An 18530-nucleotide genomic window follows, 5' to 3' on the forward strand; every position below is an offset into this window, starting at 1 on the left:
GTAACAGGAAAATTGACTTATTTTGGGTACTGACAAATCATCATGTTAGATAACTGAAGACATCATCTCTGTTTTATGAGAATCTGCACATAAAACTAACTTGATTTGCAAGATTTTTGCTTGGAGAAATTGTTCTGACACTAAGCAAATGGTTTAGGAAGATATATTTACTGCTTAAAATGTAGTCTGGAAAAGGAAAGAAGAACAGGGAGGGAGAAAGGAAAGGAAAAAAAGAAAAGCAAGAATAGCATTTTGGCTCAAATTTTAAATTCAAGATGAGGGGGGACCTGAGTCCTTCTGACCAAGGCCCAAAAGATAGATAGATAGATAGACAGATATAAGATAAAATCTATTCAACTTTTCAATAGTGAGTTTAGGATTACTTTGGTAACAAGCTATGAAATCTAAGAAAGATGTCTAAAAATTTTCAAATTTAATTTGTGCTCTCTTTCCCTACAAATAAGCCACAGGCATACTTTAAAAATTGAGAAAATCTAAGAAAAATGTCTAAAAAAGTTTAAAATTTAATTTGTGCTCTCTTTCCCTACAAATAAGCCACAAGGCATAATTCACATACCATATAATTCACACATTAAATGTGTACAGTTCAGTGGTTTTTAGGATAGTCACAAAGTTGTATAGCTATCATGACCATCTAATTCCAGAACATCTACATTACCCCAGAACAAGGCCCTATTTCCATTAGCAGTCACTTCCCCCATCCCCTGGCAACCACTCATCTCCTTTCTGTTTCTATGGATTTGCCTATTCTGGACATTTTATGTACATTGGATCATATAATATATGGCTTTTTATGCCTGGCTTCTTTCACTTAGCATAATGCTTTCAAACTTCATCCATGCTATAAGCATGAATCAGTCAGAAGTTCCTTCCTTTTCGTGGCTGCATAATATTCCATCATATGGCCAAATTTACCACATTTGCTCATGAATTCACTAGCTGATGAACATCGGACTGTTACAATCTTTTGTCTATTATGAATAATGCATCTATGAACACCCATGTTCAAGTTTTTATGTGGCCATGTTTTCAATTCTCTTGAGCATACACTCTGGGAAGAAAATTGCTGGGACACGTCATCCTTCTGTCTGATTTTTGAAGAAATGCCAGACTGTTCTCCAGGTCCTGTACTATTTTACATTCTCCCTAGCAATGTATGAGGGTTCCAATCTGTCCCCATCAACACCGGTTATTTCCTGTCATTTTTATTCCAGCCATCCCAGCAGGTGTGAAGTGCTATCCCTTTGAGATTTTGATTTGCATTTCTGCAACATCTAACAATGTGGAGCATTTACATGTGTTTATTGACTTATTTCTACATCTTCTTTGGATAAATGTCCAAAATGTGTACTATTAATTCCAAGATATTTTAAACTTGATTTTGGTATTATATGTGAAAGAAAACGAAGAATAGTTATACAAGTAAAGAACTGGGTGGCTCAGTCGTTAAGCATCTGCCTTTGGCTCAGGTCATGATCCCATGGTTCTGGGATGGAACCCCCCATCAGGCTCCTTGCTCAGCGGGGAGCCTGCTTCTCCCTCTGCCTCTAACCCTCCCCACCTCCCGATAGTTCTGTCTTTCTCAAATAAATAAAAAAATCTTAAAAAAAAAAAGTCGTAAATCTTTGGCTGTATTAGTACATTCCTATATTATGTAAAGAATCAATGTTCAGATAGCCAATATGTCTAAAAAGAACTGGCAGGGGCGCCTGGGTGGCTCAATCATTGAGCCTCTGCCTTTGGCTCAGGTAATGATCCCAGGATCCTGGGATCAACTTCAGCTTGGATCCGGCTTCCCTGGTCAGTGGGGAATCTACTTCTCCCTCTCCTTCTGCTGCTCCTTCCTACTTGTGCTCTCTCTCTCAAATACATAAATTTAAAAATTTTTTAAATTAAAAAAAAATAAAACCTACATACTGAGGATTGGAGTAACATGGCATTTAGAATTTTTTTTTAAAGATTTTATTTATTTATTTGGCAGAGAGAGATCACAAGTAGGCAGAGAGAGAGAGAGGAGGAAGCAGGCTCCCCACTGAGCAGAGAGCCCGATGCGGGACTCGATCCCAGGACCCTGAGATCATGACCTGAGCCGAAGGCAGCGGCTTAATCCACTGAGCCACCCAGGCGCCCGGCATTTAGAATTTTGATGTGTGAATTCTGACTTCATAATTTGCTTCTCTGGCTTTTTCTCTTAATAATGAACTTGTTAAAACACAGGCTCTTAAACTTGTTAAAACAATGGCTTTTGAGGACCCTTTGCCCCCAGAACTTAGACCCTGAAGATGGGAGACAAAATGGGCACACTTCTAAAGGACAAGTTTACAAAATTTATTGAAGGTGTTGAAAATGTAGATTATTTTTGATTCAATAATTCCACTCCTAGGGGATTATCTGAAGGAATTATAATGTATGTAAAAGTACTTTTACGGAGATACTCAGTGCAATATTAGTAATAATAAATTTTAAAAGTGGAAACCAGGGGTGCCTTGGTGGCTCAGTGGGTTAAGCCTCTGCCTTCGGCTCGGGTCATGATCTCAGGGTCCTGGGATTGAGCCCTGCGTCCGGCTCTCTGCTCAACGGGAGCCTGCTTCCCCCACCCCCCGCCCTCTGCCTGCCTCTCTGCCTACTTGTGATCTCTCTCTCTCTGTCAAGTAAATAAATAAAATCTTTTTTGTTTGTTTGTTTGTTTTGTTTTGTTTTGTTTTTTGTTTTTTTTTTTTGAAAGGCATCTCTTTTTTTTTTTATAAGATTTTATTTATTTACTTGAGAGAGAGACAGTGAGAGAGAACATGAGCGAGGAGAAGGTCAGAGAGAGAAGCAGACTCCCCATGGAGCTGGGAGCCCGATGCGGGACTCGATCCCGGGACTCCGGGATCATGACCTGAGCCGAAGGCAGTCGTCCAACCAACTGAGCCACCCAGGCGCCCAATAAATAAAATCTTAAATAAAAAAATAAAAGTGGAAACCATCTACAAGTCCAACAATGAATGGATTGGTTAAATATGTTATGATACACCCATATGATGGGACTACTGTGCTGCAATTAAAAATGCTTCAGTGGTAATAAACTTAGCAACATGGAAAAATGGTCATAATAAAATATTAAGAAAAAAAGGAAGATGCAAAATAGAATGTATAGTGTAATCTCCAGTTTGTTAAAGGAATGTGCATTCATGTATGTGTATGGAAAATAGTTGAAAAAGTGGAAATAGTTGAAAAAGGTACACATCTGAATCTCAGCAGCGGGCAGAACTGCACCTGTTATTTGCTTTTTCCATATCTGTATTTTTGCTTCTTTGTGTTTTCTGATTTTCTAATGATTAACTTTAATTACTATATTAAGACAAATTGTGGGGCACCTGGGTGGCTCCATCAGTTACACATCTGCCTCTGGCTCAGGTCATGATCCCAGGGTCCTGGGATGGAGCCCTGCATCAGCATCAGGCTTCCTGCTCAGTGGGGAGCCTGCTTCTCCCTCTCCCCCTACCCCTCCTCGTGTGTACACACAGTCTCTCAAATAAATAAAATCTTTAAAAAAAAAAAAGACAAGCTTTAGAAGAATGGAATCAATCTATTATTAATTAAAATAGATGTTATAATCAGAGGCTAATAAATATCACTAAAGTACAGAATTTCTTATAGGTACTTAGAATTGAAATTACTATGAGAATGCTTAAAATGATCATATTTGGAGTCAATGGAAGAAAAATATATCATTGACTAATAACCAAAATAAGTTGTTTTATAGACATTATTTTTCTTTTTGGGGGTCCAGGGGATTTAGATTTGGGGCTGCATGTTCTCAGTCTGGCTTCTGGGAAGGTGGCTACTAAGGGCAAAGGAGCAGCACAGGCTAAGGGGACAGATGGAACAGGTTCAAAGCCTGGCTTGACCTTGAGTACATCATTCAACTTCTTGGCCTCGATTTCCTCCCCAGGAAAATGGGAATCATAATGTTTGTGTTATAAGGCAAATTTTCAAAGAAAATTCAAGAAATAGTCTTTGTCATATTTACAGTGTCATCCTTAGCAGGTTAAAGATTATCGACTTGCCTGTGCTTAACCACACCCTGGGTGGGAGCCCCCTGCTTTGTAAACAGCTGGTTGTGCAAATACCCTTCCTATTTGCTTCTAGAACTTGGGTCCCACACTTGGCCTGCACAGATAAGCAAGGAGTTGTAACCGTTTGAATTTGCTGGCATCCTCCTTGGACGTGTGGCCCTAGGAATTTATGTGAGAAAGGACTCATCTGTTGCACATGACTGTCCTGGCACATGCCTGTTCCTTCAAATTTAGTAACCGGCCCTTCAGAACTGTAGCATTTCTTTTCTTCTTTTTTTTTTTTTTTAAGATTTATTTATTTATTTGACAGACAGAAATCACAAGGAGGCAGAGAGGCAGACAGAGAGAGGAGGAAGCAGGCTCCCCACTGAGCAGAGAGCCCGATGTGGGACTCGATCCCAGGACCCTGGGATCATGACCTGAGCCGAAGGCAGAGGCTTTAACCCACTGAGCCACCCAGGCGTCCCGGAACTGTAGCATTTCTGAAGGCACTGCCCACCAGTATTTTGGAGGTGAGAACACTCAGGTCAGAGAGATGACATGATATGGGCAAGGTGCCACAGGGGACACAGTGTCATGGTTTCCAAGCATGGTTCAAAATACAGATGTCTGGTCCCCACCCCAATTTTCCTCTCTTGGGCTCTTCCCTAGTGACAACACTGGGCAGTCAGTGTGTGGAAGGCTGCTTAAACACTAGCCTGCCGGACTTTGTCTCCTGGGGCTACAAAGGGGTCAGTGGCTTCTCTGTGTGCTCAGGGTCAGCCCTTTAGAACGAACAGAGGTCAGTTCACTCCATCCTGTTCCACGGCCACAGGTTTAAAAAAAAAAAAAAAAGCAAACAAATGTGCTTCCAGTGGGGTGACAACACCTTGCTCTTACTGGGCTGGTGGTGGGAACGTGCTGTCACTCTTGTTTATGAGAGCCCCACATAATCTCTGTGGACAGGCACCCAGCCAAAGATGCATCAGTTTCAAACCTATCATTTCCTTTCAATATCACAGGTTTGTTCTCTCTCACATTCCAGTGGGGCCGTGGGTGACAATGAGGCCACCACCTTGCTGATCTCACAGGGTCATGTCAAGACTGAATGAGAGAATGTGTGTGGAAAACGTTGTCAGTGTAAGGAAATGTGTGGACTTAATCAGTAAGACAAGGTAGCATCAGAATTAAAGGGAAGACAGATTTCCTTTGTGCCAAAGGGGAGTGGGTATTAAAATAAACAAGACGGAGGAGTGGCAGTACTGTTTCCCTCCTGAGTGGAGTGTGCACCTGGGGACATTCAGGGATGGAGAGACCACCCAGAGTCTGTGGGAGATTATGGGCAGGAAAGGGGTTATAGGTGAGAATCAAGGCTTATGGCCCAGAGTGGAAATGTTACGGCCACCCCTTCTACCTTGGCTCTCTTGAGAAAGAGCCCAACTGAGGAATGACACAATACAGATTCTGGAGGGCTGACCAGCTCAGTGGGGTAGGATTCAAGCTCCCAGCTTGCTCCCCAGGCTCTCAGTTGCAACAGCTAATGTTGATCGAGTGCTCACCTTGGATAGACGCCGTTCCAGGGTTTTTCCATATAACGATCCTCACAAAATCCTATAGCAGGTGAATGTTATCTCCATTTCATACATGGTAAATTGAGGCTCACAAAGGTGTAGGCTGTGGAGCCAGAGAATGTCAGAGCTGCAATTGAAACCTCGTCTGAATCCAGCAAAACTCAACCTCAATACCGCAAGCCCCAGCCACCCCCAGATATTTGCTATCCATGACTAAATCATGTATTTTCACACACTGGTTCCCCTGTGGGAAAGGCCCTTTTTCTGGTCTCCTCCAGCTGCCAAACTCCTATTCATCCTACGTGGCCCAATGCATGTGTCTTCTCATCACATCCTAAGAGTTCAGTTGGGCAATGATCCATATAATAAAATTTGGTACAGAAAGTTGTAGCTCTTACAGAAGTTTTTAAAAATTTTTTATTATTTGATTTTATGTTCATGAAAAGGAATATGAGCAGTTACTAGGTATTGTTAGTAATTTAACTTTTCCCCAATATTTTATTATGAACATTTTAAACATACAGCAAAGTTGAAAGAATTTGATGGGGGTTGCTGGTATACCCACAACCTAGCTTCTACTCTGAACATTTTACCACACTCGCTTTTGTCACACAGCTCTCCATCTACCAATCCCTCTATCCAGCCTTCAATCCACCTTAGTTTTTGACACATTTAGAACTAGATTGTAGTCACCAGCATATTTCCCCTTAAATACTTTAGGAAGCATATCAAGTGGTGTAACTAAAAATAAGGTCACTCCTTATTCAATCTTCTGGATCAGTTTAATTAATTTAATCTCCATTTAATTGAGATTGCAAAGGCTATTTGGGGGGAAGTTTGTCTTGTTAAAACCAAAAATAAGATTTGATAATCACTGCTTAGTGTCCTCAGCCAGAATTAGGAAGAAAGCAGCTGCCACTGCAGTGTGAACGACTGAAACCCTCTTTTATGTGCTGCTCTGTAATGGGTATTTAGATAGGTAATGGTGAAAAGTAATAAAGTTTTCATGGTGTAGTTTCAGGATGACAAGGGAGATCATTTTGTCTTTTTCAAAATCCCTCAAATTGTACTGGCAAGGCGGCTATTTGTTCTAAGGCTGGTCCCCTCCACCCTTTCTAAAATCTATTTGAATTCACAGAAGAATGGGAATAATGGGATTTAAAAACAAAAACAAAAACCCTTCCTCCCCAAAATAACAATTTTTTTTAAGGAATTCTTGGATAAAGCCAAAACAAGTGGATTGTAACTTACTGCTATTGGATACTAATGGCAATACCAGCACTCGAGGTTGCAAAGGTTTCTTACAGACATTTGAGCTCACTTCGCTCTCTGCAACATTTTGACAAACTAGGCAGTATTACCTCTAGTTTTTACTGGGGTAAAATATGCATAAAATCTACCATTTTAACCCTTTTTGAGTGTACAACTCAGTAGCATTAAACACATTCACATTGCCATGCAATTTCACCATTGTCCTTCTCCAGAACTTTCGCAGCATCCCAAAGCGAACCTCTGCCCACTAAACAGTAACTCTCTGCTCAACACCCCCGCCCCGCCCCCTTAGTTCCTGCTAGCTGTTGTTCTTTCTTTCCCTAAACATTCACCTATTCTAGGTAGCTCCTGTAAGTGGGGGTTATAAATCATATATCATGTCATATATCGTGTCCTTCTGTACCTGGCTTAGTTCGTTTAGTCTAATGTTTCCAAGGACCCTCCAAGGTCCTCCAGCAGAACTTCATTCCTTTTTATGGCTGAATAATGTTCCATTGTATGTACAGATCACACTGTGTTGGTCCATTCACCCATCAGTGGACACTTGGGTCGCTTCCATCTTTTGACCATTGTGAACAGTGCTTTTGTGAACATTGGTGTGCAAACATCTAGGTTCAAATCCATTATCTCCATTTTACGGATAGGAAATTCAAGGCTCAGAAAGGGCAAAGATAATTGCTCGGCAAAGCCAAAACTGAGGCTGAGTTCAGGCCCGGGTAGAAAGTACTAGAAATGCACCTGCTTATTGAGTGAATGTTCAGCAGGAGCACAGGTTTGTACTTGTTGGTAAATAGATATCCTATGAGCCAGGCCCCTCTCCTGGACATGCCAGGACCCCCACAGTGATCCAGCAACCAAGAATCCAGCAATATAGCAACCTCTGCCCCAGCAGAGGTCCTAGGACACTGCTTCTTCTTTTTTTTTTTTTTTTTTAGATTTTATTTATTTGACAGAGAGAGACACACACATTGAGAGAGGGCACACAAGCAGGGGGAGTGGGAAAGGGAGAAGCAAGCATCCCATCCATTGAGCAGGGAGCCCAGAGTGAGGCTCGATTCCAGGACCCTGGGATCATGACCTGAGCCAAAGGCAGACGCTTAACAACTGAGCCACCCAGGTGCCCTAGGACCCTGCTTTTAACGACAATGTCCGTTCTGACTAGACAGGGCCCATCACTTGCAGTGTTTGATGTTCTGAATAGCACCCTCCAGTGTTCATGGGGGAACCTGGGGCTTTTGTGGGGATGAGGTGACCTATGAATGCCCTGGAGTGTACTTGTGACAAATATGAGGGCCTTCACAGTTCTATAAAAGGAGTTAGAAAGTCTAGAAAAAATCTGGGCCGTTAGAAGGAAATAAGAAGCCATTATTACTAAATATAACAGAAACTTCAGTTCAGGTCTTGGAGAAAGGGCTCGAGAACCTTGAATAAGAGTAAAGCCATCAGGAGAGTCTCATGAGGAGGTCGCAGAGTGTCAGTCTGGGAAGCGATAGGGAAACCATTAATGTATATGAACCTGAAGGAGGTGAACCGGGGCCAACCATGGAATGATCTGAGGGGGAGAACCCGGGCTTGGCGTTGGGTGGGACCCCCAAGGAAACATCAGAAAGGCAGGAGAGACCCAAGTGACTGCAGCTGGACCAGATGAGGAGTAACAACAGGGAGGACCAGGAGGAGCCAGTACCCAGCCTGACATCTTAAAAGGAGTGACATGAGGTTACTGGAGAACATGATGTGTACCTCAAGATGAGCCCCTGCTGGCATTGTGGGTCCTGGGCTGCCTCAGACATTGAGGTTCTGCTTGACAAGAGTCAAGGTAAAAAGTGCTCAAATGCTAACTTCTGTGGAGAAATTCCCTCCTGATTCTTTTCTTTCCTGGAGGCGCAGCAGAGAGTCTCTTGGGACACACAGCTAGCCCCTGACCACAGCGATATTTGGGTTTGGGCTAGATGTGGGGTGTCCCTGTGTCCTCACAGTGCTTCGTGGCCACATTCAGTCCACCACAGGTACCAGCCCTGCTCCTCTTGCCCACCTTGCTGCTGAGAACATGACGCGGTTCTACTTCCTCCTTTATTCCCTTTGTTCAGTCTGAAATCACTCATGCATTGAAGTGAGAAGACACATGTGGTTTGGTCTCAGCGCCTGATTCCATTCACTCTGGAAATCAGTTGATCTTTCCTACCCACAATCATTTTGCCTTCTGGTAACAACTCCTCAATTCCCCTTTGAGAAAAATCACCCCTTCCTTTCTTTTCTTCTTTCTTTTTTCTTCCTTTCTTTCTCTCTTTCTTTGATTTTTTAGAAAATTATTTATTTGAGGGCACCCGGGTGGCTCAGTCAGTTCAGCATCTGCCTTCTGCTCAGGTCGCAATCCCAAGGTACCGGGTTCGAGCCCCGCATCAGACTCCCTGCTCATCAGAGAGCCTTCTTCTCCTTCCCCCTCTCCCTCTGCCCCTCCCCTTGCTCATGCTCAATCTCTGTCAAATAAATAAAAATCTTTAAAGAAATTATTTGAGAGAGAGAGCGCGTGCAAGTGAGCAAGGAGGTGGGGCAGAGGGAGAGGGAAAGAGAGTCCCAAACCAACTCTGTGCAGGGTGCAGAGCCCAACACAGGGTTCCCTCTCACCACCCTGAGAGCATGACACAAGCCAAAACCAAGAGTCAGAAAATTAACTGACTGTACCATTCAGGTGCCCTTCTTTTTTTTTTTTTTTAATTGTAAAATATACATAACATAAAATTTACCATCTTACTCATTTTCAAGCATAAAGTTCAGTAGTGTTAGGTACATTTAAATTGTCATGCCACCAACCACCTTCCTTTCTTAAGAAGTCCATATTTGTTTGCATTTGACCTCAACCCCTGGCTCCAAGGAGAGGCCTAACCACCAGGCTGGGCCCATCAGAACCCTCTATTTTCTTAACCACAGTGATTGGCTTACAATGGGTACATCACAGATGACAAGCTCATGAGAATCAACAGAAGGATTGTTGTTAAAACTATTGGGGAAAGAGGCTTTCTGTTCCTGCTCCAGATGCCAAACTGGTGGGAACTAAGCTTGGAGCTGCAGTTCTTTGAATTCATAGGGGAATGGGAGTATCTTTGCCACCAACTTTAGGACCTGCCTAATAACAGAAAAAAAGCAAAGCTGGCCATGTTTGAGCACCTGGCTCCAGCCATGCCTGAAGCTTTTCCACAAAGACTTTTTAGTTATTTAAAGCAATATTTTTTTTTTCCCCTGAAGCCAGGCTGAGTTGGGTTTTTGTCATTTGCAACTAAAAGACCCCAGAACTAATGTGGCTTGTGAAGCTTGTTAAGATCTAAATACCAGTGTCCTTTACCACTGTCTTCATCTCTGGGAGCATTCAGAGAGCCTCACCTAGCCTAGCCCAGAAGCCGCCACACACTAGCATGTAATGTTTGTTCAGTGATGTTGAGAAGAATAGTTTGAGGGGTGGGAAAGGTGTATAATAAAGAAGTTCTATCCAGGACAAAAATATTTGTCACAAATATGCAGACCTGTCAGTAAGCATCACTAAACATACAGTCTCCCCTGAGAAAGATTATGTTTTTCAGCCATAGTTGAAAGCCCACTGTCCTCTAACTTATGTGGTTGTAATGTGGGTCTGAGGACAGTGTGAGGCACATCCAGTTGTCTATCCAAGAGTCTCGTTACAAACTGCAGCCAGAACGAAGATCATAATTGGTATTGGCATCACTCTTCTGTGATGAAGAAAGAAGCCAAGGACACACAGAGGTCAATGCATTCCCAACACAGGCCCCAGGCCAAAGACTCCAGGCCCTACTCTCTGTCTGGAAGCTTCCTGCTCTTGGACAACAGGTGTAAGCACTAAGTGGGATCAGGTGTATATGAGTTTTCATGAAGATCCTATGAGGGGACCCACTAGATGAAAGCAACTTCTTTGTGAAACTGGCTTTGTTTTGTTTTGTTTTGTTTTAATCTAAAGGCAAGAATCAAAGTCTTGTTTTGTCCCACTTTTTTTTTCTTGGCCCACGATTCCCTAAAATCACCTCTAGGAACTCTTAGACATACAACGTACAAACCTATAGGTGTGTGAGGAGAAGAAATAAGTCTCGAGGCTGTGAAACCCAGCAAACCATCAGCATCCACAGAAGCAGTTTTTGCGGCGCAGTGGGTAGGTGAAGGGGGCACGCACGATCTCACAAGGCAGGTCCTATGTAGTGAGTGTTTCTACCATCCAGACTCCTACAGGCTGTACCCATAAGCGAAGAAACATCCAGTGGAGTCTCCTCTGTTCCCCTGGAAGTGCACCACTCACGACCAGGCCTATCTAGGCCCTCCATTCTTAGGAACCTGTTCAGCCTCCTGTAGTCCCAGGCACGGTTGGACACGTGGCCACCTTCTCTCTGGGGCAAAGTGAGCCAGCAGCCCATTCTGAGGCCATTCCAGAGAAGCCTGGTCAGTGGCCCCTCACTTAAGTCAGCCCTTCAGGGCGTGGGAATACAGCTGAACCCACTACAATCTGGTCCACATGGAGAGGCCACCAGGGCTGGGAAGAGTACTGGACAAGGGGTCGGAGGCCCGAGGTTTAGTTTCTCCCTGATACTTAACAAGCTAAGAGGCAAAGTAACAGAACCCTACAGAACTTCCCAAGGACAAACACTTGCGGGAAGGGGCTCTGCCTGTCTTGCTCAAGTTCTATCCCCAAAGCCTTGAACACACCTACCCGCTAAGACAGCGGTAAGTCCGTGTCTCAGTGCCTTCATCTATGAAATGGTGATTCTCAAACCACGTTATGGGGGAGGAAGGGATATCCAAGCACTCAGCAGGCTCAGTATTCACATATAGTCTCATTACCTCCAGTTACTCAGCCCAGGGAGGGAGCATCATTGTTCCCATTTCACAGATGAAGAAATTGAGACTCAGAAATTCTCCCCAGAGCGCCAGGACGCAAACCCTCAGAAGAGGAATCTGAAGGCTCCACTGTTTTCACTACAGCACACCACCTCTGTCAGCTCAAGTGCTCCCAGTGGGAGGTTTTCCACCTCCCCGGCGCGGTGGCCCCCAAACTGAGCAGCAAAGCGGTGTTGTTCGTAGGCAGCAAGCCACAACTTCCCCGTCCGTCCCAAGCTGTGGGCCCCGGACACGACCTCCCATCAGCCGGCGGCGCCCGAGCTCGCCCACCCCAGCACGGCCGCCCCGCAGGAAATACTCACGGCTCCCACAGGCCCAGGCGGCTCCGCGGGGCGCATCCTCTCCCGGGGCTCCGGCCTCCTCGAGGGCAGCCGAGCGCGGGGCTGGGCTGCCTCCTCTCCCTGGGGCATCGGATTATTTTAGCACTTGCGGAAGGAACGGACGGAAACTGTAGTCACATGGAGAGCGAGGCGCTCAGCGACTCAGCACTCGCGGAGAGCAGGCATCTTAGAGGGAACTGCGGGCGGTGGCAGGGGGATGGGGGGCGAGGGGGGCGGCCGGAGGGACGCAGGGCCCCGGGGCGCCTGCAGGTGAGCCAGGAGGCTGGTGATTTAGGGTCTCCCAGCAGTCCTAACCAAGGCTCCCAGGCTTTCTTGCCTTAGAGATTTTCTTTTTTTTAAGTTTTATTTCAATCACCTGCTGTTCATCACAACACGTGCACTCCTTAATTCCCATCGCCTGTTTGACCCATTCCCACACCCACTTGCCTTCTGGTAACCACTCGTTTGTTCTCTACAGTTAAGAGTCGGTTTTCTGGTTTGCCTCTCTCTTTTTTCCCTTTGCTCATTTGTTTTGTTTCTTAAATTACACATATGAATGAAATGAAATAGGGTATTTGTCTTTCTCCTCCGACTTGCTTAAGCATTATACTCTAGCTCAATCCATGTGGTTGTGAATACCAAGGTTTCATTCTCTTTATGGCTGAGTAATATTCTGTTGCATCCCATAGAGCATTGCATATATATACATATGTACATATATTCATATATAAATACATATATATGTATATATATATTCACATCTTCTTTATCCATTCATCAGTCACTGAATCAATGGACACTTGGGCTGCTTCCATATCTTAACTAATAATGCTGCTATAAACGTAGAGATGCATGTATCACTTTGAATTAGTGTTTTTGTATTCTTTGTAGTATGATTACTGGATCATAGGGTAGTTCTATTTTTTTTTTTTTAAGCTTTTGAGGACCCGCCATACTGTTTCCCACGGTGGCTACACCAGTTTGCATTCCCACTAACAGTCCATGAGAGTTCCTTTGTCTCCACATCCTCACCAGCACTTGTTTTTTCTTGTTTTTGATTTTAGCTGTTCTGACAGGTGTGAGGTGATATCTCATTGTAGTGTTGATTTGCGTTTCCCTGGTGAAAATGATGATGTGTCTATTGAACATTTGTAGGTCTTTTTTAAGATTTTATTAGTTTGTTTATTTATTTAGAGAACACAAGCAGGGGAAGGGCAGAGGGAGAGGGAAAAATCTCTAGCAGACTCTGTGCTGAGCATGGAGCCTGACATAGGGCTCTATCTCATGACCCTGAGATCATGACCTGAGCCGAAACCGAGTCAGATGCTTAATCTACTGAGTCACTCAGGTGCTCCCATCTGTATGTTTTCTTCTTCTTCTTCTTCTTCTTTTTTTTTTTTTTTTGAAGATTTTATTTATTTATTTGACAGACAGGGATCACAAGTAGGCAGAGAGGCAGGTGGAGAGAGAGATGGGGAAGCAGGCTCCCTGCCGAGCAGAGTGCCAGATGAGGGGCTTGATCCCAGGACCCTGGGATCATGACCTGAGCCAAAGGCAGAGCCTTCACCCCACTAAGCCACCCTGGTGCCCGATGTATGTCTTCTTTGAAGAAATATATGTTCATGTCTTCTGCCTATTTTTAATTGGATTATTTCTGGTTTTTTGGTGTTGAGTTGAATAAGTTATATATATACACACACACACACACGTTATATATTATATTATACATATTATATATATGTATATATATAAAACAACTCTTTTTTTTAAAGATTTTATTTATTTATTTGACAGAAAGAGACCACAATTAGGCAGAGAGGCAGGCAGAAGGAGAGGGAGAAGCAGCCTCCCTGTGCAACAAGGTAGCCCAATGCGGGACTCCATCCGAGGCCCCTGGGGTTGTGACCTGAGCCAAAGTCAGATGCTTAACAGACTGAGCCACCCAGGCGCCCAAATTATTTATATATTTTGAATACTAACCTTTTATCAAAAATGTCATTTGCAACTATCTTCTCCAATTCACTAGGTTGTCTTTTAGTTTTGTTGTTTCTGTTCTGTGTAGAGCTTTTGTTTTGTCGTTATCCAGATAGTTCATTTTACTTTTGTTTCCCTTGCATCATGGGACCTATCTAGAAAAATGTTGCTAAGGCCGATGTCAGAGAAATTACGGCCTGTGCTCCATTCTAGGATTTTTATGGTCTCAGGTCTCATATTTAGGTCTTTAATCCATTTTGAATTTCTTGTCTTAGAGATTTGGGGGAGTGGCGAACCACTGCCTATGAGCTCTGTTGACCTAGAAAATTTTCTTCAAGGTTACATCCAAGGGTAAAGCAGGAGCAGACTTGGGAAATGGGGAGGACATGCATTTTTCCAATCAGGAGAGAGTCCACCTTTGGAAGAGCCATTTGCTCAGGTAATCTTTATTAATAATCTCCTTTTATGGATGCCAGGCACTATGCTAACAGCTTTATTTGCCTTATTCATAGCTCCTGTTCTCAAGGAGCTTGAATCTAGTGGAGAAGACAAGATATTTACAGTGTCTGCGGCATCCCAAGTGAGAAATGCAGGCAACCACACTAGGAGAGTCAGAGAACGGATCTCCAGTTCTGTTCTTTCCTATAGAGCAAGAGGTTTGAAGTGTCCGGGAGGGCTGGCTCATATCTCTTATAGCCTGTTGATTTGTGATTCTGTGTGGCATTATTATCCTTGGAATGTCCATTTAAGAAAACAAGAGGGCGCCTGAGTGTCTCAGGCAGTTAAGCATCTGCCTTCGGCTCAGGTCATGATCCCAGGGTCCTGGTATCAAGCCCTGCATCAGGCTCTGCTCAGCCAGGAGCCTGCTTCTCCCTCTGCCCCTCATCCCACTTGTGCACTTGCTCACTCTCTCTCTCAAACAAATAAAATCCTCAAAAAAAAAAAAAAAATTAACCAACAACAAACAAGAGCAAGTCCTTCCTGCTCCAAACACCCAACAAGTTGTCTTTGCTCCCGAAACTATTCATCCATAATGGTAATAATGATGACATTAATGAAGAAACTAAAGTCAAATGAAAGAGAACAAAGGCTCTCTCCCAGGCCTTTTTCTTCACGTGGTATGCATTTTCTAGTCACCTGGATGTAATCACCTTTGTGTCTACATATATGCTGATAACTCCTGGATTATAATCTCTAGCTCCAACATTCTCTCCCAAGCTCTTCCCAAGAAGATCCAGACTTATATTTTTAACTGTCTGCTGGTCAATTACTCCTCCCAGAATGGCTGCAACACAATGTGTCCTTAACTGAATTCTTATCATCTGTCCTAGCCGGTTTCTCTCCCTGTTTGGCCACCATTGTTAATGGCACGCCTGCATCCAGGCAGCCCAGCCCCTGACGACTTCACCACTCACATCCAAGGGGTCACCCATTCCTGCTGATTCTAACTCAGAAATGTTTCTTTTCAAAAAAAAAAAATTATTTATTTAGTTTAGAGAGGGGGTAGGGGGTGGAGGGAGAGGGAGAGAAATCTCTAGCAGACCTCTCACTGAGTGTGGAGCCTGACCCGGGGCTTGATCCCAAGCCCCCGAGATCACACCCTGAGCTGAAATCAAGAGCCTGGACACTTAACGGACTCAGCCACCCAGGCACCCAAACTCAGAAATGTTTCTTGAATCCAAACCTACCCTTCGTCCTTTCTGCTACTGCCCTGGATCTAGATTCATCATGGCGCATCTGGACTATTTCAGCAGCTGCCTTAAACAGGGCTGTCTCCAATGCCAATTCTGCCCAGCAGCCACGGGCATCCTTCTAAAATGTATATTGGATAGTCTCACCCCCGCTTTAAAGCCCTTTCATGGCTTGCCATTGCCTTTCTTACCTTTAAAATCAAGTTCAACAGCTTTAGGGGTCCCTAGAGGTCCCTCCAGTCTGCCTGGTGGGACTCTAAGCACGCTATCTCCTATTTATCCCAAGCAATTCCGCTTGTAAATGTTTTTTTTTTTTAAATTTAATTTATTTATTTGACAGGCAGAGATCACAAGTAAGCAGTGAGGCAGGCAGAGAGAAGGGTCGGCAGGCTCCCTGCTGAGCAGAAAGCCTGAGGCAGACATCCATCCCAGGACCCTGAGGTGGTTATCCGAGCCAAAGACAGAGACTCAACCCACCTAGCTAAATGTTTTATATATTAAGGTTCTTCACAGAATTTATTTTGAGGAAGGCAGCAGTTACCCCTCAAAAAAATCCTTAGAAAACCAGCGGTCTTGATGGATTTGCGGAGACAAGCCAGTTTGTTGGCAAATAGCCCCAGCAGCTCTCCCTCTCTCATCTGGACCAAGCTGAAAGGACCTGAGATTTCCAGCTGAAATCGATGCAGCTCTACAGCTGAGAACAACACTTTCCCATGCCAGCAAGACTGTACCCTGACTGCAGAACTCAGGATTGGACCCTCTCCCCTGCAGGCCGCTTAACGCAGAGGGAATCGGACTACTTCTTCTGGAGCACAACTGATGGCACATCCAGCCCCGCCCTTGCCAGGCACATCCCTCCTTGGGATGGTGAGAGTTTGGGGGACTATGTGCCTTTTTCTTTGACCCTGCTCCAAGCGTTGTGGATTCCGTACCCATCTCCTATTCAACTGTATAACAAAGCCTAGTGTCCAGAAGGACACCAGCATTTCCTAGGAGAGCTGACGTGAAAGCGAGGAGCTGGGTGCTTCTCAGCTGGAGGAGAAAGTCCAGATGCCTCGTGTAGTCTAATCTTGCCTGTAGCCTCTCTTCATTATTACCTGCCATACTTCAACATGTGTCTACAAGTGGGTTTCATCCAGTCTTTTTTTTTTTTTTTTTTTGAAAGAGAACTTTTATTACTTTTACATACAGAAGATTCAAAGCATCCTCTCAGCCTAGTTTGGTGACCGAGTCTCTAGCCTTTGTCTCTTCCAACTTGGCAACGTGAGCCACCCATTCTGGACCCAGGCTGTTGCCTCTCCAGTGATGGTGGGTCTCATCATATCTGTCATTGTAATTGGTCATGATGGCTTCCACCAGCTTGGACAGAGCTCCTCTGTCTTGCGAATTAACCTGTGTGAAGGCAACAGTAGTGCAGGTCTTCCCATGAACCAGACGCCCAGGCTAGCCTTCCGCTTGGTAATGCGGTAGGGGACTACCTTCTTACAACACAGGGCAGGCATGAAGACAACCAGTTCAGTGGGATCCACATCATGTGCAATCACAACCGGCTGAGCCTGCTTGTTTTCCACAAGGTGGTGACAGTATTAACCCTAGCTTGAAGGACAAGAGGCATCTCAGTGGAGACATCTGCTTTGCTGACAACTTTCTTCTCAGCCCAGGCCAACGGTCTTGGCTTCTTCTCTTGCTCTGTCTCTGGTCTGTATCTGGGGGCCAGCTTGGGCAGTTGAGCAGCTGTTTGGCAGTCCAGGTCCTGGGTGAACTGGTTAATCACAGGAGGCACTTTTAGACATTTATGGAGAATGACCCTTTGTCACTGCAGCCAGATGTAGCGGGCCCACTTGACAAAGATGGTGGGGTCCCTTTTGGGCTGGATATCCTGTCTGAGGTCAGAATTCTTGGGCCTTTTCTCAGACAGGGGATTGACCATCTTCTTGTCCTCCTGCTTGTTCCCATAGCAGGGACTGGGGCCACGTTATTCCTCTTAGCCTTCTTTCCTTGGTGGCATCTCGGATGGCCAGAGGAGAGAACGTTCCCCACTCTGTACTCCCTGTACAGTAGGGTTGTACAATAAGACCTCCCTTCCTTACAATGGTATCTCTTCCGCCTACCCCAGTCCTCCCCATCCCCAAGTCATTGCTTGGGCTCCCCTCTTCTGGGAAGCCTCCCCAGCAAGATCTCCACCTGTGGTGTTTTCCACTCTGCCTTGGGCTCTCCACGCCGGCCACTGACCGGCAGCCCTACCATCTGGGCCTTTACTTTGATGACTGGGCCTGGCCAAGCAGTGAGCTAGTGCCTCCCCCGCTTCTCCCGGCCTCAGCACATGACAGGGAGGGGATTTCCTTTGGGGCCTTAACTGGGAATTGTTCTCTTGCCCCACGTCAGCTGGCTCCTGGGGGACAGTCTTCAATAGTTTCATTTCCCTCATTTGGAATGTAGTTTTTAAGAACCAAAAGTCGAAAACGGAAAGAGGAGAGGCCACCGCCCACATTGGAACCACTCAACCCCTCATGATGCCAGTCCTGGAAGAGCTTAGGGGTCAATGCGAAGACTGAGGGCAAGTGAGGCTGTCCCAGCTGAAGGTCCTTCTTGGCTTGTATACTCCTCTGCTCCAACCATCTCAGGGAGCAGGTGGGTCTCAAATCATTGGGTCAGCTCCTCTTGCTTCTTGGGGCCCACCAGGTGGGGACTCACACAGTTCATGAAACTCTCGCAGGAGAAGGAGCCCATGGCCTCCCTCAGCCA

The 18530-nt window shown here is 44.9% G+C and overlaps 1 protein-coding gene and 1 pseudogene across 3 annotated transcripts in view; both read right to left on the reverse strand.

Moving 5' to 3' along the window:
* Positions 1-12311, reverse strand: part of NRROS (negative regulator of reactive oxygen species) — a 29377-nt gene extending 17066 nt beyond the window's left edge. The window contains exons 1-2 of one of the 3 annotated variants that reach the window (XM_013052633.2): positions 12103-12191; positions 5621-5735 (exon numbers count right to left, since the gene is read on the reverse strand). In XM_013052633.2, coding sequence (XP_012908087.1) covers positions 5621-5652 — 32 coding nt within the window. In that variant the 5' untranslated portion in view covers positions 5653-5735; positions 12103-12191. Of the gene's footprint in view, positions 1-5620; positions 5736-12102 lie in introns of all 3 variants that reach the window. The other 2 variants (XM_045088749.1, XM_004745334.3) reach the window with 2 other exon arrangements.
* A 4118-nt stretch (positions 12312-16429) lies between these two features.
* LOC106005104 lies at positions 16430-17760 on the reverse strand (annotated as a pseudogene).
* Positions 17761-18530: the final 770 nt, after the last annotated feature.

This window comes from Mustela putorius, unplaced genomic scaffold (assembly GCF_011764305.1).
Source record: "Mustela putorius furo isolate JIRA1106 unplaced genomic scaffold, ASM1176430v1.1 tig00003834_pilon_pilon_pilon, whole genome shotgun sequence".
NCBI lineage: Eukaryota > Metazoa > Chordata > Mammalia > Carnivora > Mustelidae > Mustela > Mustela putorius.